Source organism: Phasianus colchicus, chromosome 7, assembly GCF_987193195.1.
Source record: "Phasianus colchicus chromosome 7, bPhaCol1.hap1.1, whole genome shotgun sequence".
NCBI classification, from domain to species: domain Eukaryota; kingdom Metazoa; phylum Chordata; class Aves; order Galliformes; family Phasianidae; genus Phasianus; species Phasianus colchicus.
Genome location: NC_143442.1, coordinates 5535836 through 5563355, shown reverse-complemented (window position 1 = coordinate 5563355; position 27520 = coordinate 5535836). Strand labels below are relative to the sequence as shown.

The window sequence follows — 27520 nt, the reverse complement described above, 5'->3', positions numbered from 1 at the left end:
ATATCCCTAGCACGGCCTCCAAATCCTGATTAATTAGTTAGGTAAAGTTAATTAAAGTAGATTATTGGTACTGCCAATAGCTTTGCACTGCTCTCTGGCAGTCCTTGGGTACAGCTTGCTGGAGCATCTCCTTTGTTCAGGTTGCTGGGCTTGGTTTGTGTTCTTAAAACTATGCACTCAGGCATATTTAAAAACAGAACAAAATAAACAATCCACACTCCTAAACTCAGACTCCAGTATATTCTACCTGTTCAAAGTTCGTGTTCTGTCTTCTGCGAAGGCATGTCAGGATCTCAGGGAAGTCAGTTGTCTTCTGCTAAAGCAGTAATTAGAAACTTGATGAAGAGCCAAAGTTTGTGAATGACTTGACAAACGTACTTAGTCATGGCTTCTGTCAGAAGCTGGAGTGAATAACAAAAGCCACACAGCAGGTTGGAGCAGTCTCAAGCACAAATGCCCGATGTAGAACCAAATGCAGTGACAGACTGACCTGGAAGTGATGGAGTGACAGTTAAGCACCTTTACTTAGACCACGTGTGTCCAACCCACTGGTTTTGTGTTTTTGTTGCCCTTTTCTAGTGTTTTAATAACATAAGAAAGTCGAGTTACCTGTGTACACTAACTATATTGTATATTTTATATGCAGCCCAAGACATTTTCTCTTCACTCAGTGTGGCTCAGGGAGCCAAAAGATTGGACACCCATGATGTAGATTGTAGAATCATTAGGATTGGAAAAGACCCCTGAGTTCATGTAGTCCAGATGTCAGCTCTCAGTTTGTCAGGCTAATTTGGTTGAGGCAGGAGGTAGCAGGTAACTACTGGTAGCTGGCCTGAGGTTACTGGGCACTTGGCTGGAGAGGCTACAATACAGCCAATTTTGAGGCCCTTTTCGACAAAGGGAATCCTTCAAAGCTTCTTCCAAGATCATGGATTTCTAGGAGCTGCCTGTCCTAAGGTACTGAAAGAATTAAGGGCATACTGGAGCGTGTCTGACAATGAGGAATGGTCTGTATTTCTTCTTATTCCTTACTCTTTAACTTTGGAGAATTGAACAGCAGATGGGTTGAGTGAAGCTGAAGTAAACTAAAGAAATTTAGGCTATAGTTCTATGCAAGTTCCATCAGCTATTTGGGTTATAGCGTTGGTTGTTATCACTGAGTAGGATGTACTTCCAAAAATAATGGTCGTATAAGCACCAAAATGCTTGCTTTATGAAAGAGGGATGTTCACATATATCCTTTCAAGGGATTTTTTTCTGGATGGTTCTGTCTAGAATATCAAAATGAATTGTGAATGTGTAAACAAAATCTGTGTAAATGCAGCTTATGCAATACTTGTGATTCCTTCTTAAAAGGAAATCAGAAAAGAAGGACCAAGCAAGTTCCATGATCTTCTATGTACAGGGGCTGATTGTCACCTGTTAACATTTGTGGAAAGCTCTAATTAAATACCGAGGGCTGCTATAAGTAAATACAAGTTTTATTTGGAAAGAAAAGTTCTGCTGCTTATGGGAGTCCTGCTGAATTGTGTTTTTGATTACACTTGAATGTCTTGGTGATCTCTATCTTTCTGGAGACTTAGTCGGTGATTTATTTTCTTTGTTCACTGAGTTCTGTTAAGAGAGCTGATTACAGCATCTGCTTCCTCATCTAAAGAAAACTGAGAATTGTGTTTTTCCTTGAAGGCTTTATATGTGCATCGTTTGGAGTGATTCCCAAGCCAGCCAGCTTTAATATACGAGCGTAATTCTTAGAGTAGAAGAGATACCTGGAGGACATGAAAGAGACCATCCACTGAGGATCAAAATGTAATATTTTCCCCATACTTACATAAAGCAACCAAATTTATATTCATTACGTATTTGTTTTTATTTTAGAAGAATTACTGAAGTTTGGATTGCTGTTTAGATACTATAATCTGCAATAAGTGGCAATGTCAAGGGTTCCCACCCCACCTCCTCCTGGGGAGATGTCCAGTGGACCTGTGGCTGAAAGCTGGTGTTACACACAGGTAATTTGCATGAATTCCAACAGCTTCATTTTCTATTCATAATTACCGTTAACCAAAAAAAACCCTAAAAACACTGAATTGTGCTGACAGTCTAATATTTTCACAGCTAATGGTTGATATGCAAGCTACATTTCATTGAAATTTTTTACATCTTTTGTTCAGGTCAAAGTAGTAAAATTTTCCTACATGTGGACCATTAATAACTTCAGTTTCTGCCGAGAAGAGATGGGTGAAGTCTTAAAGAGTTCTACATTTTCATCCGGGCCAAATGACAAAATGAAGTGGTAAGGTCTTCATTCTGGCAACTGCTTTTTTTGTTCTGTTTTCACTAGCAAAACTTGAAAATTCAAGTAATAAATAAGTATCAAAACTTTGTGATGTTAAGATTGCTTGTGGTTTCAGTTTCAACAGTTACTAGGGAAACACTTGTTTTAATGTGGTATGGCATTCTGTTAAAAAAAATGCATATCTATTTGAAATTATTCTGTGTATGATTTTAAAAGGCACATTTTTTCCTTTCCTTTAGGTGCCTGAGAGTGAATCCAAAGGGATTAGATGATGAAAGCAAAGACTACTTGTCATTATACTTGCTTTTAGTCAGTTGTCCAAAAAGTGAAGTCAGAGCAAAATTCAAATTTTCACTGCTGAATGCGAAAAGGGAAGAAACTAAAGCAATGGGTAAGAGAATCTCACTGTGGTGCTTGCAGATTTATAAGAACATTCCACAGAAGGTTTGCTTAGTAATTTTTTCTCTCTTGAACAGAATTTAACTCTGAGGAAACTTGAAAATATCTTATTTAAGATCCTTTTAGAAACTGAATTAAAAATCTTGTTTCGCACAGTTCTGTTCGCTCTCAGTTCTCAGTTCTATTCACTGAGCAGCATAAATTGCAATGGGTTACTAACTTCTATCACTCTAAATTCTTGTAGCCTGATTTTTCTAGCAATTTATTCTTGGTTCCTGCTAGTAGAGTTGTTTTTGCTTTTTTCTAACTTCAGTGAAAGTTAGAGTGCCATATTATATTAGGATAAACGTTTTTTAGATGCTCCTTTAGAGTGTTTTTATCTGCTTCATCTGATTTACACTATAATTAGTTTAAAAAACATGAATCACGTACCCAAGGAACTCAAAGACTTTGTAATAATTGATGAGTTGATTTAATTGCCTTCTTGTTTTCCATCTTACAAGCACAACCTTTACTGGAAATGCTTTTTGGTAAAGCTGGAATTCTTATAGAAATGTTTCTGAAAGTTGGACTTTCCTTAATACTAAACACTATAAGGTCCCTGATAGTGTAGCAGGCTATGGACATTTTAGACTGAGCATTTAAATAAAATATTTTAGTATATGGTAAGAAAAATCACAAATGGTAGTATGACTTCTGAAGGGTACCTTTCAGCCAGATGTGGAGTATGAAAAAGATCATCAAATCTGATTTAGGTCAGCAATTTAATGCAAATTTTCTTTCCCTTCTTGTACTGCAGGGCTTTTTTTTTTTTTAAACATCTGTCATTCTTTAGTACTTACCTCCAAAGTCTTCAGGAGGGTTTGCTTTGATTTGGGTTTTTTAGTTACTGTTTTTGTGTAGCTCTATAATTTTCAATCTCTAATTTGCTTTTATTTCTTTACATATTGGGTCTTAAAGTCTTGGTTGAAAATCGCAATTCCTGTGCTACTTTCTCCTAATGTGACTAGACCCACTTGTAATCTTGGATGTAAATTCACAAAGCTGAGTGCAAATCTAAATGCATTAAATGATTTGACTCCTTGGAAGAGAAATAGATGTACATATTTTGCTCCATATTCATCCACTGATAGATTTTACTGCATCAGTCCTTGCAACACTCATCTCCATGAGGCCAATGAGTTCTTAGCCCTGCAGCTGTATGCAGGCCTCTAATTCCTCCTTTTTCTCCCCCAGACTGTTGTGCGTGACTGCAAACACTTGAGAAGGGCACCCAGTTCTGCTCTTTTCTTGGTAAAAGTGTGAGAGCTGCCCTCAGTGAGGGCTGTTCAGTTAGGATGGAGGAATCTGAAGATCATTTGCTTATTGGTATTCTAAAATTCACAAGGTACAAGAAAAATACAGTGAATAGATGTCTTCAGTTTCTGCTATAGTAGCAGTCCTGTATTTGACACTGTAGAAATGAAACATATTTTCATCTTGGGAAATTACCAACAGAAATCTTAATTCTTAGACTTTCCAGCCATTTACCATCTGCTCATGGAGATGCTCTGTTTTTAAATATAACATGTAATGATGTCCAACTTCAGACATCCTTTGTTAATAGATAATTCATGCACAGGCTGCTGCTTCAAGCAATGCTTGTATAAGATAGGTAAAACTAACATTTTGACTTCATTAGAAAGAAAACATTTTATGCTGTTTTAGTTCTACAGTTTTGTATGTTTAAATGGCTACTGATCTTGTAATTTCAGAGGGCTAATGCTGGTTCTTGCTGATAGCAGTAGCATCTGAGTCTGCAGAACAAAGCTTTGGACTGAATCTAGAGAACCTTTTTTTTTTTTTTCTTTGGAATAAATTTGATTTTATTTTTTTATTCAGTTTCATGGGCTTTGTGAGACATTGGAAAGTTGGTTTAAAAAAAAATGTGAAAAATGCTGACAGAGATGCCAAAAACCTAAACTGTGTTTTTACAACGGCAGACAATTTTTTTTTCTTGGCGTACAGATTTAAAAACATGAACACTCTTCTACTTTGGTCCCCTCATCTCGAGGCCCCACACTGCACTTCAGTAAGTGCATTTGCCTTTGCTTCTGTGTTTTACATGCGTTCATATAGCAGGTGAATGTTGATACAATTTCTCACCCAGCTTTTTTGGAGTTAAAGAAAAGCCCTTCATGAGAGTGTGTGTGGTGTTTTTTTAAGTTTCTACTATAACTTCAGAAATATTCTTGCTCTTTTTCTTTTCTGCACTCTTTCTAAATATAACTTCCCATGTTTTATTTTCAAATAAAAGTATACAGTGTACTTTCCTGTGGTCCATTTTGTGGAATAAATGACCATCTTATAGCAGGCGTGCCATGTAGAGTGACTAACCTTACTCAGTGCATGTATTTGCACTAATATGACCATGGGAACCCTTTTGTGGGCAGTGACCATTAGAACAGGGAAAATAAAAGGATTTGTGGTCACAGCAAATTGTTAAATTAAAAAAAAAATAAAAATAGTCACAGTGTGTGGCTTAAAAAAAGCACTTGTCAACATATGTTTTTACAACCAGAGAAACAGTTAGCTGAAAGCTTTCATTTCTGTTTTGCTTTTTTTCTGCTCTTTTACTCTATTCCAAAGTAATTTGAACTTGGGAAACAAGATTTTCTGTTTCAGGAAGAAGCTGAAATAGATTGTTATGACAACTGCAGAAGTGTTGTCAGCATGCATTTGTGATGACAAATTCATTGTCATGGTACTTCCCGATGAACAGTTTCTGTTTTGACGCATCGGCACTCTTAAGCTTGAATTGGAAAATTCTCTTGCTGGTTGGTGCCTAAGATAAATCTGAAGAGATGCTGTGGTTTGAATTGTAGATAGTATAGACTTTTCAGATGTTAATGTCTGGTAGTATTTTGTATTTGACTTGCTTGATCTGTACATAACTGTCTTTTTATCAGAAAGCCAAAGAGCGTATCGGTTTGTGCAAGGCAAGGATTGGGGTTTTAAGAAGTTTATCCGAAGAGATTTTTTACTAGATGAAGCTAATGGTCTTTTACCGGATGACAAGCTTACGTTATTTTGTGAGGTGGGTGTAATTTAAGCTTTTGTTCTCCAAAAAAAACCCCAAAGTTTCTGCTTTATGTTCATTTAAAGAGTAATATGACGATTGCCTTCTGTAAATGATAGATATGGAGAGAGATGCTTTTACTTGCGTTGTCTACATTGTATTTTGTTTCTTCTTTTTGGTACACATGTATCAAAATGCAGAACAATTCTGAAACCACTGCTTGTAAACTCCACGAATCAGCCAGGATACACTGAAATTTGCTGTAGAGTTATCTTATGAAAAGGTGGCTGATGTGTGATGTCTGTAGGAGTATCAGTTTATTAAGGTCTCCTTTAAATAAAGAAGTGGTGTTTTGGAATTAAAGAATTGTTCATCACTGGATAGGCAAAAGGAAATATCTGTGTGCTGGCTTGCATTTAAAAAAAAATATAAAAGCACAACTGCTGGCTGGAATCTACGCTGCAATATTATTATTTGTGGCTTTAATCGGTGAACAGTTTTTTCAAGTAAATTAAACGTTTGAGTTTTATTGCAGCTGTTGTATTTTTTTCTAAACAAATGCAAGTTTTCTAGGATATTTCTTAATACTGAGAATGAATATGGAAAACTGTGGTATAAACTTAACTTCCTGGAATGTTATGAGATGCTTTTATAGTATTGGTTTTGTTTGTAACCTTAGATGTCATATTAAAATTGAGTAAAATGCTTACTACATGTTAAAAATGGAAACTGCAGAAAGTTGCAGTATAAGAACTGTGTATGTTAAATGCATGTTGACTGGCTATCTCTGCTGCCATGAAGTGATTAGTGGCTTAGGAGGATGATAGATGCTTTAACTGCTAATAAGTTTGCTTTGATCTGTGTATTTACAGGAAATGTGTAAAATTGTCTTGGCAAGATTACAATTTAATTATATGTCATTATGCTGTGTAGAAAGAATAATTGAAATGTGGCCCCTGAGACTAGATATTGCAAATATAGCGCATCTTATTTTCACATAGACAAGTTAAATTAGCTGTATGATAAATTTGTTATGAATACAATTATTTTGGTGATAAAAGCAGAGGTAACAAGTGTTTTATGGTTCTGCAGAGATACTCAGGAGTATTTCCTTACTTGAAGTTTTTCTTGTGATGAATAGTTTGCTATAAGCTGCTCTTAGTGTTAATTTTTGGAACTGTGTCTCTTTAATTTTAATGGGAACAAATGCTGATACTTTTTTCCTCTCAAAAATGCTTTGTCTTGATGCTAATAATTGAACATAACTATGTTTCCTTACAAAACATCAAGAAGTTCTAAGGAGTGTTCAAGTATTTGACCTACCCTGATTGTGAGTGTTGCAAGAAGTACAACATTTTAGTTGTACACAGAGAGGGTTTCAGAATATCTTCTGATTTGTTTCAAACTCAAGCAAAAAGATTGGAGATGCAGTTTCATTAAAATAGATTTATTTGCATGTGCTCTTCAGCTACTAAAAACAACAGGTATTCTTTGAAGGACTTGTTTCTGTATGCAGGTCTGAAATTTGTAATTTTAAATTTGAAGTGCTTATTTCTGTGTTCACCTTCCTACTTGTGTTTGAAGACTGACTTACCTCCCTAAAAAGGTTTTATACTTTGCTTGGTAAAGCTTCCTGGACATGGTGGGTGTTCAGTAACGATCACTGAATAGCACCTATACTGGCTTTCTCCTGTTTATCCCACTGGTTTTTCAGAAGGATTATTTGGTCTTCCTAGGCAGTGTGTACCAAGATGTTGCAGAATGTTCTCAAGATCATTGGATGTATCTTTCGACTGAAAACTGAAGGGTTAGGTCAAATACTTTGCAAAATCTAGTGCTGCCCCTGCCAGCCCTACTGAATATAACTCATAACTATCTTTTGAAGCCTGTAGATCAAATTTTTAGCTTCACAGAATCTGAGAACAGCAATTTATCTGCAGAATAAATAGTTTTCCTACAGAGTGCTTTTGCAGCTCTTAGGTGACTTATATAGAGAGAAGTCTGGAGTATCACAGCTTATCACAATTATTGTTGGTCCATCAGCTTCAAACTCAAGAAAACTATGACTTTTCCCATGTTAGCTGTCATCTTCCTACTGAACTTGGACAAGTTATGATTCATATACTTTTATATATCCATATACAAGAGGATATACAATTTAAAAAGGATCTGTGCAGCCACTAGAGTAGTGTGAAAAGCTGCATCTTGCATAGCTTTCTATGGCGTAAGTACATCGGACCTCGTGGAATATTTGAATCTCCTGCTTAAAATACTACTCTTCTTTAAGATTGGTTGTTTGCAATTAGTTTTAGGATCTCCACATCCTGCATTTTAGGGAAGAAATAGCTTTACTCTCATGAGTTATTTTATAAATACCACTATGAAGTCCCTGAAATATTTAGCATAAGGTGTTTGGGGGGAAAAAAAATGACTGTGGTGTTAAAGTGATTGGATTATAGCTTGATTTTAGTGATTCATTTACAATGAACCCCAAAGCACTTAGATTCTAAGCATACTGCCCAGATATGTGATACATGAAACATCAGATTTGTAAGTTAGTAATTACTTCTAAAGATCCTACCAATAGACAATACAATACATTCATTCAGCTATGGGAGATAAAAACTTTGTTCAGGTTGCATCTAAAAAGAATAATTCATACAGTGTTGCACAACCATCAAATATATATTGGAAATCATTCTGAAATACATTCTGAAATGTTGGAGACCAGCTTGGGTAAATGTAAAGAATATGTGGACGACCTTTCTAGGGAAAGTCTGTAGCTAACAAGGAAGGAGATTTCTGTGCTGACAACTTGGAGCAGGAAATTAAGGTGAAGTCTCAAGGAGCAAACTCTTTCCATTGACAAATGATAAGCTTTATGAAGCTGAGACTCCATTTGTGTGTATGCATACTTCATGAGATTGCCTTGTGTGAAAACTGAAGTTTTGATCTTTGAATGTTTTAAAGATACAGTCTTATTGTGAAAATGAAAAAGTGTTTTTATTCCATTTTTTTAAAGGTGGAAGAATAGAAGGAAAGTTTTTATAATCACAAGGGGGTATGGGATGAAAGGGAATTAGTCAGTGAGTCAAATCCTCAAACTGCTGTCTTAATTGGATCGTCATCCTCTTCTGAGCTGGTTGGTTCACACTGACTTTCTGTGAAGCTTAGCTGTGCTATTTTTGCTTTGTGCCAGATTTATTCCAGTTGCTTTCCCTTTAGAAATCAAACAGAGCACCAATCTTAACAATATCAGCATTTTCTTCATATGTAATTCTAATTTTCTGCATTTGAGAGTTGCAGTAATTGAAATCCCGTAGCTTTTCTTCTTTAGGAAGGTTTTATTTTAAGGAAGGTTTTATTCTCAGGTATGTATTCTCAGACAACAGAAATAAAACCTGCTGAGCGTTTTCCCAACAGACTGATTAAAAGAGTTAGTATGCAAAGTTATTTGACAAAGGCAAGTAAGAATGCTGCCATCCTGTTACTTATGTGAAAGACTTAAGCATGGAGAATAGTGGTAGCATTCACTTCAGATGCATGTATTTCATTTTATCTAGTTCTGTACGAAACTTAAAACTTGTGAATATGCGTTTCATTATTTATTTACTATGTTTTATATTCTGTTGACATGCACTTCTCAAATAATGACTTTAATCTTGCTTGAAGAAACAGTTACTTGTGAGAGTAAAATGGGGTGATAAGAGAGCTATGCTACTTGTATTTTACAAAACTTGTCTGTGCTCTAGTGATCCTACTGATCTGTTTAGAACATGAATTTGTATACATTTTACTTAAATGTGTGAAGACTGAACTGTTAGTTTGTCTCTGAAATAGAATTAACATGTATTTATGGTGTCAAAGGAACCATATCTCTTGACTTACTGTTGCTTTTTTTATCCTGTGGTGTGTTGGTTGGATAAAGGCACAACGTTAGTCTGTAAGTAAAATCCTATTTGTTTTATGTTACTTGTAAGTAAACTGTAAAAAACTGCTTTATGGTTCTGGCCTAATGCCAGAGACACCACTGTGTTTTGCTTTGCTTTGGAATTGCTGAACTTCTAGCAATAGGTGCTGTAATTTAATTACTGTTGGCGTTCAGTTATGAAAGAATTGTCTTGCTGTGATTTTCTGTTAGGTAAGCGTGGTCCAAGACTCAGTAAATATATCAGGACAGTCTAACACAAACACTTTGAAGGTACCTGAATGTCGACTAGCAGAAGATTTAGGGAATCTCTGGGAAACAACAAGATTTACAGACTGCAGTTTTTACGTAGGAGGACAAGAATTCAAAGCACATAAATCTGTCCTTGCAGGTACTTTCTACTTTTGTACTGCTATTACTTTGTTACTAAAATTGCTAAAAGCTTAAAGATTGGTTATATTTAATATATTCATCTTTCTTGCTCTAGCACGATCTCCAGTTTTTAATGCAATGTTTGAACATGAAATGGAAGAAAGCAAAAAGGTAAGCCTAACTGAAGACTTTGCACATAAATACTTGTATGTTGTGAAAAAGGGATAGGTTGCTGGATGTTTAAGTGTTGCTAACAGGGAGGTGTGTACTGTGTGGTGGTGCATGATTGGAGTTGGTACTCTTGCGGTCTCCCATGCATGAGTTCTGTGGGAGTTTCTTTGTGTAGAAAGGGCATATAGGGCTGACTGTGGAAAGGTTCTGGTGGACTTTGTTCTTTCAAATATTTAAATCTGTCCTAGACTGCATTTTGTTTTGTTTCTTAACACTTCAGCTGCTAATGCAATTCATCTCATACCCCTTTTGCTTAAGCTTCAATTCCCATATAAGCCAATTGATTTGATTAGTACAATAGAGCATAACATTAAAGTTTTATATGGTCATTAGAGCAGAAAGGACCAACAGGTGAATTATAACTCACACTAAGCCTTGAGGCTGTGAAGTGCTTTTCATTCAGATTCCTTGCAAACACTTGACCTGTATAAGTGTTTGGGATGGATAGGTATTTAGTTAGCAGAGAGTTGCCTCTGCTTTTATGCACATCTAAAATGGGTTGTTTATAGGCAGAACCTATGAAGAGGCAAGGAAGTGATCAGCTTGCTAAAGGATTGTAATGGATGATCATCATTTAATCTTGCAGGCTGCTGTGGTAGCACTTGTCTGTGAATCCTTCAAGTGCAGTACAACTATGTGGCCTTTTTTCCTTCTTGCAGTTTCCCAGGAAACTTTCTCAGGCAGAATTGGAATATAAAAAGCACTTGCTTGGAATTCTTGATTTAAAGAAATTACCTTCAGTAATGTGCTTTGTTGAGTAGCTTTATGTTAACAACAAATCTCCAGTTCAGCCTTGCTCTTGTACATCGTCCTGTGCTTTGATGGTTTTGTACCTGCTTCAAAAGGCTAATGCTTGCTTCTGCATCTTTGTCACTCCTTCCTCCCTTATTCCCTTATAGGGGATGGTGTAAGGGGTTGAGCATGCAATACCACTGTTCTATTAGGAAGACCATCAGATATGTGATGTCCATGAGATGTCCAAGCAAAAAGTCTGTTTGCTTTTTGGATTTTGAGAAAAAAACATAAACTCCGTTGACTGTTTAAGTTGGTTCAGTGTTTTCTGTTGCTCTGCTTTCTGATTTTCCAAGCATGTCATTATCAGGTTCAAAACTCAGAGCACTTTTAAATATTCCTGAAACTACCTTGATTTTTCAGGTGCAGCTTGTGTAATACATTCCACAAAGTTAGATATTTCAAGGAGGAAAATGCAATTCTTCTTGTGTAAGGTTTCCCAATTGATTTCTACCTGACTCTTAAGAGCTACTGTTTTCTTTCTGCTTAATGTTGTAGAATGGTAGCTTGAAATTGTAAGAGTTTTGTATGATGGGTGTGAAGTGAAAACATGATGTGCTTCAAAAGCATAGCTGAATTCCAAAGGTTTTTGATAACCATTCTTTTCCTTTACCAGAACCGTGTGGAAATAAATGATGTAGACCCTGAAGTTTTTAAAGAAATGATGAGATTCATTTACACAGGAAAAGCACCAAACCTTGAAAAAATGGCTGACAATTTGTTGGCAGCTGCAGACAAAGTAAGTAACTAACCCCTAAGGTCTCAAAATTGATGTTAGTGTGTGGAACATTCTTCTAAAAAAAACCTTCCTTCGGTTTGATATATGTTTCAATTTTTGAAATACCATGAAAAAAGATCTCATCTGAAATACAGAAGGATGGGAAGAACAGAATTCTTTATCAGTAGAATTTTAGCAATCTGTCAATAAGTTTTTCTTTACCCAAGTGTTCCAGACTTTAAGTATAGTAAGGATAAGTAAGGATAGTAAAATACACTATAATTAATTAAATAAAAAATAGGGACCATTGATATGATTTGGAAAAGTGGATCTTAAAATCTATCCTAGGTCTTGATATTCCTTAAGAGGATTTATGCAAGTATTTGAATAAACTATGTTCCATGAAGTTACTACTACTTCAGAACTTTGATATCTGTCTTCCCTACAAAACTTCATAGTCTCTTCTGCATTGGGAATTCTATCTGCTATTATCTACTTGCCTCCTCTTGTTTACTACTTGAAATGAGAGGTCTTAAAACAACACTGAAGTTGTAACTTAGAGTTGTCTAACTTTTTTTTAACTTGATGCAATACCTTCTTTCTTTTTTTCACTCATTCACAGCTTAGATTTAGATTTTAGTTAGCTATCAGCAGAGGACATGTAGTTGGCTCTCCTTGAGGAGCTGTAAGTAGCTTAGTGCTCAGAGAATATTCCTTTTAGTATGTGTAATCTGTAACCTATTCACTCTCAGTTTAGAGTATGGTAATTTCTTAAACTACCTGTGTGATACCTAAATTGGTTGTGTAAGTACATCCTCAAAACAGTGGTGGCAAAGCTTCCTGTTCTTATAGTGAACTCTATCACAGTGTAAGCCACCCCAGTAGTTAATTTCAAGAAACAATTAGTAAGTTTTCTTGGCAATTTAATGTTCTATTTTTTTAAGAATTTTTGAACTGGCACTGCTCTGGCTTTGGTGACTTAGCGTGTGTATTCATTTGAAATCTCACTGCCAGCCTTTCATCTTCTGAAACTCAGTGCTTTGTCCAGTTCTATACACCCAAGTGGGAAGGTGAAACAGTGTCATTTTATGAATACTGGCTTTTATTGAGTACACTGGTAGATGCTGGAGAATGTTTTAAGGTGAAGCTACATAATAGTCTGCAATAGTAGAGCGTAAAGATAGTGAGCAAGGAGGTCCCTTCAGCTTCTTGGAATGGTTAAAATCTTTCAGTTTCTCCTGAGTATGGAATAATGATCTGAATAATGATCTAAAAATAGTGTTCTGCATATTACTAGTGAGATTGCACTGCTTTATTACCTGGTATGTCCAGAGTTAACATAACTTTTGTGTTCTCGAAATAGAAGTATCCTGAGGAGTAGTCAGTGATAAAAATGGATGTAAAAAATGCATAGGCATAGAAACATTTGAAAGTTGGCCCAAGAATTTCACTTTTCCACAGTGGCATTTGTTTGTTGCATGGTACAGTTACTAACACAAATGTATTAGATGGCAACTTGACTACATATATTATTATTTAGATTATTTAGATGCCATTTATGTATCTAAAATTCCTTTCAGTCTTGAAAACTGATTGCTAAACTAAATGGGTTGGGGATGATTTCAGCAGAAGAGTATACAGCTGTATGAAACCTATTCAATGTATGAACATCCTTCAAAACATAAGCACGTTTTATTCATGCAGAATATAGTATGGAAACATTTTACATACCTTTTCTGGTAGACTGTGTTAAAGTTATAAGTAGTTCTTTTTAAAAGAATAAATTCAGAGAAGGAAGAAAAACAACCTCAGAACAAGCCAGTTTGAAGCAGACTAATATACTTTTGCTTTGAGAGGTTTCATGAAACTTTCCATTGTACAATTTCTTGCCCCACGCTTTGAGATGTAAACTTATCTGATGATGGTTTTAATAAAGTGCCTGTGTCTTCCTTGCTCCTCTTCTTTTACCAAACTGAAAGAAATCAAACTCTTAAATGAGTTACTTCTTGTTGTTTTTTTTTTTTAATAAAAGTTCTGATAATTTCTAACATGATGTCTTACCATTTGAAGACTCCAATGCAACGTATTGAATTTCCTGTTGGCTCTTAAGCTTGAGAGATGCTCGCTAAGTGTTTTCATGGCTGCATCTGTCTTAAACTGTCTTTCGAACTAACGGCAAAAAGAATAAGTTTGAAGAATAATTAGTGTAGTTTTTTCTTTTATCAGTATGCACTGGAACGGCTGAAGGTCATGTGTGAGGAAGCACTCTGTAGTAACCTCTCGGTAGAAAATGTTGCTGACATTCTTATCCTCGCAGATTTGCACAGCGCTGAACAGTTAAAAGCACAAGCAATAGACTTTATTAACAGGCAAGTAATGTTAATGAGAATCTAAATATATTTTAACTTATGCTTTGTATACCTTCTCAATATTAGCACATATTCTCTCTTTCAGGTGCAGTGTTCTTAGACAACTTGGGTGTAAAGATGGGAAAAACTGGAATAGCAAGTAAGTTTCCCTGCTTCCTGATGTTCTGTACAAACACTGCTACATAGACCGCAGATCTTAAGAACTGTTACTTCATTTCCACACTACTGAGGCCTGTCACTCACTGTAAGTAAAATAGGATTTGGCAGATATTACCACAGTTATGATTGTGACTTCCCTTTTAGATGATATGGGGAGTTAACTACCTTCTGGTGCGAGGTCATAACAACAACAAGGTTTCTTTCCTAGGAAGAATCAGTGCTGTGAGAAAAGCGGCATCAGCCCTTAGTAAAGGAAATCTTTCAGTTAACCAGGTTGTGCCTGGTGAACTGGCAATGCTGGTGTGATTTCAAGACTTGTTTAGATGAGTCTGAGCCTGCACTATTACCAAAAACAGAAGGGCAATTTCTCTTCATGCCTCTGGCAACATATTTGTTGCTACAAACAGACCTTCCCATGTGCCAGAACTCATACTGTTGAGGCCACACAACCAGTCAGTCATGTCCCTTGATCTGACATTCTCTAAGCGCTCATGCCTGCACTAAAAATCAGTTGAGAATATGTCCTTCATACTGTAGGACTGATTGCAGTGTGTACTTAAAGCAGCTCAAGTAAATCATGGAACAGAAGACAGCCAGCTTCACAATGAATAGTGGTAAGCTGAAATGTAGTAAAAGGACAGCAGGGTTTTACTTCATGCTGTCAGAATCTCCAGAACAGTTAAAGAACTTGTGCTATACCAGTTACTTTTGTAGTGTTTTCCCTGAAGAACTTGATTTTCGCAGGTGTCATGAATGAGCATGGTGTGGAAAAGGAAGGGCATGGTAGAAAGAAATCATGACGTACAAAGTAGGGAAACTAATAAAATTCTGCGGCCAATGTGGATTTTTCCTGTGATTTGGAGTTTACTAGTTGACTTCAGTCTTGGGTAATTGCTAGTAAGGATGCTGGCCATCTTTATTTCCCTGATGTATTGTGGATGATTTAACTGAAGCAATTTGAGAGGGCCTGGCTTAACTGACTGAGAACCAGGGAGTCCAAACTTTGGTGTTATTGCTCAAGGCACTTATTTCTATTGACTTGCAGCAGAAGATTAAAGGCTGGCATTAGAAATCCACAAAAAAACTTTTTTTGAGAGAGAGATTATACAGCGTAGAGATCAGATGCTAACTTTGTCTGACAATTTCCCAAGACAATATGAAGATTCTTATGAAAATGCAGCAATGGAAATCTGGGATCAGTGGCTAAGCTGTTTGTTCCAAACTACAAATTTATCCTGTGTCCATGTGCCACGTGTCTCAACCAGCATAGCATTCTTTGTTTGCAGAGTAAATGCTATGGTTTTGCTTTTTATTATTTCAAAACAGTATTGCATCAACTTTTTTGTAAATAATCTAAATATTTTGAGAAAATACATTATTATTTCATGAATATCAATATGATGCTTGCTGAAATCTGTTGTTAAAAATTGACAGTGGCTGCTGAAAGCTATTCTGAATGCAGCCTGGGATCTTGTACTGAAAAGAGTTGAATATCCCCAGGTATCTGTCATTCACTGGTACTCAGAATGCAATCTCTAACTGAAGGGTTCTGCTGTCACCCAGCTAATCTATCTTCATAACTTTTTCTAATATGCAAACTACTCATTTTTGCTGCAGTTTCAGCTGGTTCATCTTGTCATCTTTCCTTCATCCCCACATTGAGCATATTCTTCTATGTAATGAGATTCTTATGTCTTCCCCTGTTTTTTTCTCAGCAATGAACTTTTATTTTTCTTCTAGTTATCTTAACATTTTTATTGCTTTTTGTGTGTGATTGAGAGCTGGTTATGTTACACTGTGCTCTGTACTGGACACAGTTCCCTACCTGAGGTCTGCCTAGTATTGAATAGAGCAGGATGAGTAGCCTGTGTACTACACACGCTGTTACTGGTATACCCAAATTTGGTTCTGCTTCCCAACGGTGTTGTTACTGCTTTCATAATGTTTGTCTCTTCTGCTGTAATCTTGCCCTGCCTGCTCTTTTCTCCACCGCGTGTTTGTGCATTTGATTTGTAAAAGTGTGTGACTGTTCTCAATACTTTTGTTTTCAGCCAAGCAACAGACATAATGGAAACAGCAGGCTGGAAGTCCATGATCCACTCCCACCCTCACTTAGTAGCAGAGGCCTTTCGTGCACTCGCGTCTGCACAGTGTCCACAGTTTGGCATTCCACGCAAACGGCTAAAACAGTCCTGAAATCTTCCATGGACTTAGAGAAATTGAACTGACTCTACTCCTCCATGTCCAGAGGTGTTTTCACAAACCATAACAAGAGTTTTTGTTATCCTTGTCCACAGAACAGAAGCTGAAAAAGCCTATTGTTTGCTTTTCAGATGGATAATTTATGGTTTAATCCTCAGCTTTAAATTAGACTGATTACTCTAATTCACTGAAAGGCCTTAAATTATCTTCAATGACTCTAGTCCATATAGTTTAATGTATCTTGATTTTTTTATTATTATTATTTTTTAATGTGCCTTGTCTTTTTGACTAGGCTCTGCAGGATTGCACTAGCTCCATAATGCAGTAAAGTTGATAACTGAAGATTAATTTTTTGAAAGGGATCTTCCATTATTTTCAGAAGAAAAAAAGATTATTATAGTTTGGTCCTGTGCTAACTGGAAGGTTTTAACTAGCCTCTCATTGAAAGCACTTGAACCAGAGGCACAAATGTACCCTAGACAAGTGCTGTGTATGGGGAGAGCCTGTTTACCTTCAGCGAATGCCTACAGGCTATTTATGGCAATATACTGCTTTGAACATAATTTATTTTTCATTGTGGGGGCAAATATGCAATGGTTTGGCCCGAAAATGTATTTTCATTACAGTTTGTAATGCTTATTGTGTGTGTGTCAAAGCTGTCCAAACGGTGAAAAGAAACACAGAATATGAACCTCTTGCTTGTGTTTCTTTGTGGTCCATCGCTAGTTTACATTTAATGCAGAACTGAACGAGAGGTGAAAAGTTCAATGTGAAAACAGAAAAGTATTGTATATGGAAAAGAAATATATCCCACATGTACGGTTACATAGAAAAGTAAAGAATGCATAGGATGACCAAATGTAAATTGAAGAAAATGGGCCAAATGGATTCTTAATATGCACTTTTAACGTGTAACTTTTGTATGTTGTGTGGTACATATATATTTTGCTTTTGATGAATTAATGAGGTACAGGTAATTGTGGCTTAACTTTTTAGATACATTTTCAGATGCCCACAGCCACATGGGATTTAGTTTTGTTAGAAAAGAAAGGCATGTCTTTTTAAGACTCATTTGAAGGTGACTATTGCAAGCTTTCATATTTAAGTAACAGAATACTTCTGCTAATTTGAAAGAGGCATGTGGAAGGCAAAATTGTGGAGGAGAGGCTTTCCCCATCTCAATGTGCGCACAGCTTCTCTTAGCATCTGGGAAGCTCCACACTCATCAGGAGGAATATTTCCCTGAAATGTCAGATGTGTCAGCAAGCAGAGACTTGCTCAGTCTTGCATTTCAGTTATTGTACTAGCATTGTGGATGGTATTGAAATTCTGCATAATGTGAAAAGGATGAAACGTTTATAAAATGCTTGTCATGGGCCAGTTCTTTATTCCATGAACCTTAGCTTTAATACCAACATCCTCAGTGTTTGATAGCTTTGTTTACAATTGAGAGGAGAAGTTTGCAGTAGTGCACACTCAAAATGTTTCCTGAGTTATTACATTGAGTTTACTGTAATAGTGATGTGTTGCATTTCTTCTTTGGGAAGACTTGGGTTTAGCAGTGGGGACTGGGAGGAGATCTCACCTAATTTATGATCATGTTTGGATAAAGGCTTTAGTTTGCCTATTAAAAAAAAAAAAGTTATGCAGGGAACAGAGAGGAGGAATCGTTTACTCTCTTACAGTCTTTTTCCATCCTCATTTCATTAAGGTTCTTATGAATTGCTCTAAATGAAGTTTTTAGAGGAAAGAATGTATACTTTTGTACTCTGGCCATTAGCAAAGGCAAATTGGAAAAAATGCCCACACCGGTTTCTTAACAAAATAATCTCTAAACATGCATTTTCTTACCTTCCAACTAAATCTTTTATGATGGATAAAGTGTAAAACCAGAAACTTTAATAGTACATAAGGCATCAAATTATATATTTACAGAGATTTATCCTTATATCAATTTTTAAATATTTATCTAAAGTAAGGTCTCACAAGCATTTTTCACAATAAGATGTGAAGATAATTGTTCCCTCCAAAACAGTGCTGTTGTGGCTGCACTGTGTAATGTGTTAGGACACATTATACCCTCATACCCATCGCCGGTAAAACTCGCAGCCCTAACATTCTGAGTGACTTGAATATTCAGTACTGCAATGATTGTCCAGTTCAGCTTGATCTAAAGTAAGAACATACAGTAATCTAATGGAAAGCTTAAGGATTTTACAAAGACTTTTTTTTTTCAGAAGCTTAATAGCACACTTGTACCAAAAAATGTCAGACACTGTGCTGTGGTATTACCTACATTGTGAAGTGTCCACTTTTCAAGTTAGGCAGTGTATACCGTACATTACACTGACAGGATTGAAAACAAACCACGTAATCTGATTGGATTTGGGTTTATTTATTATATATATTTTTAAGTTTGGTCAGCTCTTAAGAAAGAGGCAAAACAGATGCTGTATTCTTAAGTAGTGAGTGCACTAAAATTCACTTCTTCTGTTCTTGAAACACATGTGGCATTCTTGTCTTATTGGGACGGGATAGCTGTTAATTGCAACCCTCTCCTTTGGATTCAGTAGCTTGTTTTCATCCCCTACATCTCAAACACTTGCCCTTCAAAGCATCAGTTGTCAGTTCTAAGTGCAGCAGATAGAAGACTGTGTAATACGATGGACAGATTTTGGGTTGGTTTTTCTTTTTCAGGATGAAACCTTAGGATTTTTTTCTTAGTTTTGTATACAGATTAGGAATATATTGTATGAAGGTGCCACGTTTTGGCTTGCCAACACTACTCCCTTGGATAGATGTGAACCACCGCTTGCATACTTTTCTGGGGAGAACCCTGCATGTGTGTCCTGTGTGTGTGTGCGTGTGTGTATGTATGACTGTGTGGTGTTTTTTGTCAAGAATGACTTTCTAAAAATAAGGACTCAATTTGCTGTTAAAATGCTACTATGTATTATATATTATTATTATTATTTTTTTTTCCATTTGAACCTCTCCTAAGGAGATGCTTTGGGTGGAATAGGCTTCAATAAACAATCCTTATTTTCTAGTCCATTTACTGCATGCAGAAGTGTAAACACATTGTGCCTTTTTAGGAAACCGTTGCAATGAAGGGAAGATTTAACAGGAAACAAAATCTTTTTAAAAGGTATTTTTTAAAGGTGAAGGAGAGTATTTGATACGCAGTTGAGACAGAAGTTACAGATCATACCTTTGAGCTTTGTTGCATGTTGACTCCTGCTTTTGCAGTTAAGTTTCACTGCAGAAAGTGTGGAATAACAGATATAAGTTGAATAATGTCTATTTTGTGAAAATGTGAAAATATTTGCTGTTACAAGCTGAGTATGCGTCAAAATGTGATAATCATGGACATGAAGTTAGTTTTATAAGTCACTCTGGTTTTGTTGTTTTTCTCAACAATGGATGTTTAACACAAAATTCACCTTTCTACAGGTCAGTAGAAGACCTACATGGAGATTATTCCTTTTAAATCCTCATGGAAAGGCTTCTCCCTTGGGAGAATAAAATGATGTGCGGTATTTGAAACTGTGTTTCATAAGACAGTGAATTGCAGATGTGAGGTATTGCTGCCTGAAATATTGTTGAGTTACGCTGAATTTTACTATTGGTTAATAAAATATCTTGTTTTTTTTTTTTTGACAAATGGAATGTTCTTTATCTGATGTTGATAGCTTCTGTAGTAAAGAGCTTAGCTCATTGGCTAGCAAGACACTGACTTAATTTCATAACTTGGCTTCTGCTTACAGTAAATGGACTATGTTTGTAAAGGGAATTCACTATTTCAAGTGTTTTGCAAGGAACTTCACTGTATTTGTAACCTGTTTTTTGAAGGCTTAAGATAAATGAGTCCTATTTTAGAAATCAAGCCAGTGAAATGACTTGGACCTGTTTTGGGGTGGAGATGATTAAGAGAATTCAGATATGTAAACAGTTGTATCGAACCATCCAGCCTTTTTTATCAGCTGATGTTAATGGTGAAATACTTTTTGTACCTTGTTGCTGAAAATATTTTTGCGTTTCAGCACATCAAGTTACAATAAAGTTGTTACTTATACAGAAGTGTCTGTGTGGCTTGTATTTTATTCCCCCACTGTATGTATTCACGATGGTTACCTAACTTTCTGTCCTTTCAGAAAGCTATTTTACCAGCACTGTGTATCAGTCTGGTGTAAAACGTACTGCTGTCCTTTTGGAAATCATTGGATAGGCTCCTATTGCTGTCTTGCCCTTACTTTTCTGCATTGACACTTCAGAATATCTGGGAGCTCTGGATAGTTTATAACTCTGCAACCTGAGAAACGACTGCCTTTGCATGCACTGTCAGAACTGATGCTCAGTGGGAGGGAGAGTTGATGCTGTGAAGGTGAGGCTTGTGGTTTCTGAGAGGATGACTTTCTTTACCGACAGTTCCTATTTCTGTCCATGGACACAGGTTTACAATGACTACATGCACTGCAATGCAATTCCCATTTACATGAGTGAAGCAGTCTGTAGGCATAACCTGTGGATGGGTCGTGGGTTTTCATCCATGTAGATGAATTTCTTTAATAAAGTATGTAGAACTGTTAGTATGCTGTTCTATGCATTTGAATTTGGATACACTGAACTCTGGGAAAAGATGAAATCAAGGTAGGTTACCTTTTGTACAGTGACACAGGCCATTGGAATGAATGCAGTTAACTGCCTGGTATTACTTGGCTATTGCAAGAATGTAGCATAGTTGGTAATTGCAGCTATTCCCAAGATGATTTGGGTAACAAATGTGGCTACAGGGATGGCTTGCGTGTCTCAGTGGAATGCCACTTCTCTGTGTGAAGGTACTAATAAGATTCTCAGTGTGTGCCCAAAACTTGCATCCCTTAATCATTGCTCTGCAGTGATTCAGTTTGAAGTGCCTCGTGGGGCTGATAGCAGCAGTGGCATAACTTGCACCATCACAGCTCGTCAGCAGCTTCCAGAGGAACTTGACTGGGTTGCACAGTGAATGGTAATCAAATTTATTTGTGCAGGTCCCAGGTTTTCAAATGGGCTCCAACTTTGAGGTAAAGAATGTTGTGCTTTTTCTTCTTTGTAAGAAGGCTGTGTTTTATCCTTAGTCATCCTAAAGTATTCTTTTCTCTAAGATGCATATCTTGTCATCATATACCAGGTTACTACATAACTCTGCCAATCTCTGATTTAAAAAAAAAAAAAAAAGCACACCATACCTGTTTTCCTTCTAAACTGGACTCTCATAATCTTTTGTGTGGAAAATGGCATGAGTATTTCACAGTGTAATCTGTATGAATCTTGTTTTAACTAAAACATGAGAAAGCTTTTCTTCGGCAGCTTTGAGAATTGCTCTTCGAAGGTGGATGTGCATCCTCTTTCTTTAAAAGACATTAAAACAGGAAGCATCTCTCGCTATGCAGCATTTCCAGCTCTGCTGAAAGTGTGGTTTGGTGTCCTGCTGAGCAGTCCCTGTCACTGCCAACAGAAGATGAGTATTTCAGAGTGCAGCCTAAGCAGCCACAGGTAATGTATACCAACAACTAAGGTGTGTGTCAGTGCCACTTGTCCAGACTGTGGTTTGCATGCTGTTGTGGCTATTCAGTAGCTCCTTAATTTTACCTTAAAAAGTTTAGATTTATTCTAGGATCTTGCACATTTGACTTACCTAAGCTTAATGAGTGCTATATGTTTGGTATGGAAGAATATAACCTTACAATATTTGTGTTCTCCCATGTTTAGGTGACTTTTGTTAAAACTATTTAATAAACAACACTATTGCACACTCCACTACAGATTTTACTTTTCAAATTTGGGTAAGTTAGGTTAAAGGTAAAACTACTTCTGTTATACATGAAGTAACTATATTTAACATTCTGATAGTCTGATAATAGAGGAAATAATCACTGTTAAAGCCATAGCATTTTTGAATGATATTTCTGCTAATTTTGCTGATTTTCCCCTAGAGTAATACATCTTACATCATCTTTTTTTGAAGATTCCTCCTTGTTCTCACAGAGAAAACTGGAAGAAATGCACGTGTGGAAGCCAAATGAAGAATTGCAGATCTCTGATGGAGGCTTTTTCATACTAGAACTGCTGCATCTTGGCAAAGCAAACAGAAAAGCAGCTGTGAGGATTCATGAGTGCTTTTGAACAGAGGTGCCATATCTGTCATTGCCAAATAATTTGTTCTATGTCATAGATGAAGTTGGTGCTTTAAGTGTAAAATTAGGTTTCTAATAAGTATAAATGATAAATGAGCTTGTAATTCTATGCTTGGGGAAAAATAATTTTGCACAATTTGCTTGGCCTTGGCTTGTAGAACAACTACTAAGGGTGTTTTGAGTTCATTTCAAGTAACTTTGAAGCAGACTTTAGCAGCAGGAATACGTGGTGACCAACCTGTAAAGCAGAGAGGCTGCTGTTGTTGCTTTGAAGGCATTACCTGACACTCACATTTGTGCTGCATTCTGACTAGACTTGGAGCATAATGATATTTCTGTGCAGATACTATAGTTTAATCAGGGGCACGTATATGATGAGTGTAAAGCTGCACTTTGCCTAACTTATGTGTGCTTCATGTTTTAGCAGTGATAGTCATGTAGAAAATAAATTGCACTGTGTCAGACTTTGTGCTGCTAATCAGAAGGGAGGCAATTTGTGCTGAATTCTAAGCAGCTACGGTTTGTGACTTCCCACATTGCTGAAGAGTTGACTGAGCCATTTCTGGTAGCAAAGGTAGATTTTTGGAGAGGATGCCAGACATTCTAATAGCGTGACTTCTTAAAGCATAGAAGTTTTAATTGCAGACTAACACACTTCAACCTTAATTGCCAAGTAGACGCTTCAGTTTTTTTGGGTTTTTTTAAGTTAATAAATTTGTGTGAGCTGTAAAATTAGTTTTATGTATTATGTATGTGTAATTTTCTGAACCAGCTGTATTAAGTTTATCAAGTCTTGAAATATTGAAACAAACCACTTGCCTGCTACCAAAGCATGGAACTGAAGTGTTGGCCTGTTCTGCTCAGCAAGGACTGAAGCTTGGTAGGGTCCTTGTGCCACCCCAAATTAAGAGCTGTGGTGCTCTCTGTAGAGCTCACACCATCTGTTGTAAAAGAAACAGAAATTGTCTACCAAATTTTTCATCCTGTCCCTGTCAGATCTTATAGATGAGTTTATTCACACATGGGAATTCTTACGGTGCCAAGACTTCATTTCTCCCCTATAGCAGAACTGTGTTTTATGGTGTTTTTATAATTATTTATGTTTTAATTAATAACACTTATAGCAGCACAACTCAAGAGGAGTTGCCTAAGGACAGCAAATACGTGGATATAAGATTTCATTGCCCTTTTTAACAACTGGGTGAAGGCACAGTCTGATAAAAAAAAAAGTGCAGCTGAAGTTGACCAGAGCCATTCAATTCTGATTGCTGCTGCAATGTCTTTCTGCATATAGGCAACTTCTAAGCTGCCTCACTGCTCTTACTTATAAATATCAAAATGCTTCTGGCTGTTCCTGTTGTGATGAATAATGTCCAGAACTCATTGCATAGTTTGTTGTGTTTTCTGGCTATGGTTGAAGGCTTTATATGGAACAGTATGGAGATCTTTTTGACCTTTCCCTGTAAATGTCTTGTTGGATTTGCTGTCTATTTACCCTTTTTTTTCTTTTTCTCTCTTTTCACCCCCAGAATATGGGCTGGCATCTTTGAAATGATATAAATAATAACACCTGCAAATAATTTATAATAAAATACCAGCAAGTTCACTTTTATCATTTAAAAGACATGGAGATAGAACTTCTATCTACTTTGTAACAGTGCCTTTGATTTGAACACATACCACATCAACTTGAGTCAGCTCAGAGCAAACTACAAGAGGGGTTACATTGTATAACAGATGAGGAAAAGAGTGTTTTACCATTAGCGCCAAAACAGCAAACATCTACTTCTGACAAGCTGACAGACCAGAGGACTGAAACTTAATGAATCTTAATACTTTCTGTCATGTACTTCAATTTTCTCAAATTGTTTCTCCAATTAGTTCTAGCCTTTGTGAAGGAATGACTAATGATAATTAATACATTCTTATCATTTGCATATTCAGGCTCCAGTGTTTCAAAAAAAAACATAGATTTGTGTATGAAGGTGAGCCACATTTCTGTTATTTTGTTGGGCTGTTGGAGTTTTTCAGCTTTTCAGGTGTGTATTTTCAGCTGAGCAGGGAGAATGTGGTGGATGCCTTAAGCAGTCTCTTATGCCTTTGCCATAGAAATAATTTGGGGATAACTGATATCTGAAAGCTCTTCTGTAAAGAGGTTTCTTCTCAGCTGCTCTTTAAGTGGGAGATAGGGAATGTAGGGATGCAATGTCTGCATACCTCCTTGATGTCATTCAGTTTTGCCCTGCTTGTAACGCGCACACATGGAGAGATTTGTGCCAATACATCATATGAATTCTGTTTAAAATCAGTAGGATATTTTTGCTGTTGCTTTTGTTGTATTTCGTCTGCATAGGAACTGAAGCTTTCCATGCAGCTCTGCAGGTACTTAACCTTTAACTCTAAAAACATCTTGGTTTCTGCTTAATTAGTCTTGCCTCTTATACAAATGCTAATTCAGGGGAAAAGAAAAGAGATGAAACAAGTACATATTTTCTCCATAAATAAAAGAACAGCAGGATAAAAATCTATAATGGATTGGCAAGATGTGAAGAAGCAGCTTGAAGAAATGCAACTCAATATTTGGCAGAATAATCAACTGAAACAGATTTTGTGCGAAGGAGATGCTTTAAAGATGCTAATGTAGAAAAATACCTTGACATTCTAATGAATGCAGGATGGAACCTTGCAGAAACAAACAAAATGGTTCACCATAAACTTCCAGCATTCTGCTGCTTGGATTGGTGCTGCCCCATCATCACAAAGGATGGCTGTGTCCTCACCAGCTTCTTGTGAGAGGATTGCCCATTCTCCATAGCTTTCCAGCCTGCAGCATGGAGGGCAGAAATGAGATGAAGTAGGATCTGAAATAAGATGTTTATTGAGATAGTTCATTGCTGGTAGACCCTCAGAAAGCTTCTGGCTGTGTTCAGGGCTGTGTTCTCCCTGTGTCTGGTTTAGTGCTCCTAAACTGGTGAGGTTTCAGTGCTAATGATTGAAGCTACCGTGGGATCTGGCACGGGTGGAGGAATGAGGCTGCCAGAGACCTGGAAGCCTGCAAGGACTGCGGTCTGCGTGTCTGAAATCAGCATCTCCAGAAAGCTACAGAAGGGCAATTTATTCAGATGTGCTTTATCAAAGCAATGGAGTGCTTGCAGCCTCAGCTGCTTTATCAACAAATATTTCATACCTGCCTTGTCACTGGTGTAGTTAAGTATGCGGTATGTAGCGGGGCAGCGCGCCCTGGTCATGCTCACCTCTCTGAATATTCCATAGAAAATACTCTAGCAGAATACCAAAGCTGGCTTTCCAAAAGAATTTTCCTGAAAGAAATGTTGTGTGTATATCCAGGAATTGTTGGGATGGAGTCTAAGCAACCGAATAACATATTCCACATGTGTTTTTGGTAAGCTGGTCCAAGTGCCACAAGAAGGGCATCAGCACAGAAAACTGCTTGGGTTTTGGAAAGTTACAGAATAGAGAGAACAGGGTGTGGTGGGGAGGGATTAGGCAGCATTGTTCACAACTTAGAATACATTGGTTGTAGTTTCTCCTTTGACATCTTTTAGATTCAGTGATGATAACCAAATCGGGTTTTGATAAGTGCAGTTTGAGGTAAGATCTCCAATATGCATTTCAGTACCCTTCTCTTAAGATGCTGACCACCCTGAGCTGGCTGCTAGGTAACTGAGTTAACTGATAGGAGCAAGTTTTTTGACACAGAGGGTGATGAGGCATGGAACAGGTTGCCCAAGGAAGCTGTGGATGCCCCATCCCTGGAGGCATTCAAGGCCAGGCTGGATGTGGCTCTGGGCAGCCTGGTCTGCTGGTTGGTGACCTGCACATAGCAGGGGGTTGGAACTGGATAAGAATTGTGGTCCTTTTCAACCCCAGGCTATTCTATGATTCATTCTATGATTAATGTGCTAGAAGCTCAGCATCTTCCCTCTTCTCGTGTTAGCAGACAACAAACTACACATCTGCTCCAACTTTCTGCAAACAAAATGTGTAGAGGCAGAGGAAGGTCTATAACAAAAATCCTTGCTTGTGTTTTAGCAAGAATTACAGACAAATGTTTCCTGACATGATCTTTTTTCCCCCTCTTGTTTCGTTCTTTAAAAACAAACCCACAAAAATACAATGCTGGTTCAGCAATGTTCGGTGCCACTGAGGTCACCCGAGTAATAAAAATAAAGGCTTATTTAGCTGTATGTAGAGATTCCTATCACAGAACCATCAATATTGCTGGCAGTATCAGTAGTGCGGACATAATTTTGTCATCTTTATTGGGCTCTTCAAGGCTAAATTTTGAGTGTCAGAACTGCCTTTTCCTGCAGATAAGAAGGGTTTAAGTGTCTAACGGTGATGCCCTCGAGCTGCCCAGAGGAATGGGAAGGGCAGGGCTGGGGCCTCAGTGCTCAGTTGCGTGCTGGCAGGGTCTGCATGTGCTTCTGCAGTCATTTGGGCATTGGTGGGGCTGCAGACACTGCCTGTTTTGGTGGTGGCTGTGTCTTATAGCCAGACTTCAGCTGTCACATCATTACCTAATGTATACCCCCATGAGCATGCTCCATCGTTGGGTGTTGCAGCTCAGCTCACTGCTGGCATAGTTATAAGCTCTATGTACAAAGCAAAACCACCAGTCTAGGATTTGCTAAGTTGTTCATGCTTAATTCTTATGCATGGGCACAGTCCTAGGTGGGAATGTCTTTTGCAAACCAGAAGGAGAAAGATGCTGTTGCAGATCTCTTCTGTGCTTCAAGTAAATATCTGCTACTGTTATCAAATAATTGATAAGAAGAATGTGCACAGGTGTTAAT

The 27520-nt window shown here is 37.2% G+C and overlaps 1 protein-coding gene across 2 annotated transcripts in view; it reads left to right on the top strand.

Moving 5' to 3' along the window:
* The window catches only part of SPOPL (speckle type BTB/POZ protein like), a 33777-nt gene extending 13170 nt beyond the window's left edge, over positions 1-20607 (top strand). The window contains exons 2-11 of one of the 2 annotated variants that reach the window (XR_004166564.2): positions 1879-2012; positions 2175-2296; positions 2539-2690; positions 5647-5774; positions 9898-10075; positions 10172-10227; positions 11696-11818; positions 14024-14166; positions 14252-14410; positions 16377-16515. Coding sequence is in view for 1 of the 2 variants with exons in the window: in XM_031590756.2 (XP_031446616.1) it covers positions 1935-2012; positions 2175-2296; positions 2539-2690; positions 5647-5774; positions 9898-10075; positions 10172-10227; positions 11696-11818; positions 14024-14166; positions 14252-14305; positions 16377-16521 (1179 nt within the window). In the remaining variant the exon portion in view is untranslated. Of the gene's footprint in view, positions 1-1878; positions 2013-2174; positions 2297-2538; positions 2691-5646; positions 5775-9897; positions 10076-10171; positions 10228-11695; positions 11819-14023; positions 14167-14251; positions 14411-16376 lie in introns of both variants that reach the window. The other variant, XM_031590756.2, reaches the window with a different exon arrangement.
* Positions 20608-27520: the final 6913 nt, after the last annotated feature.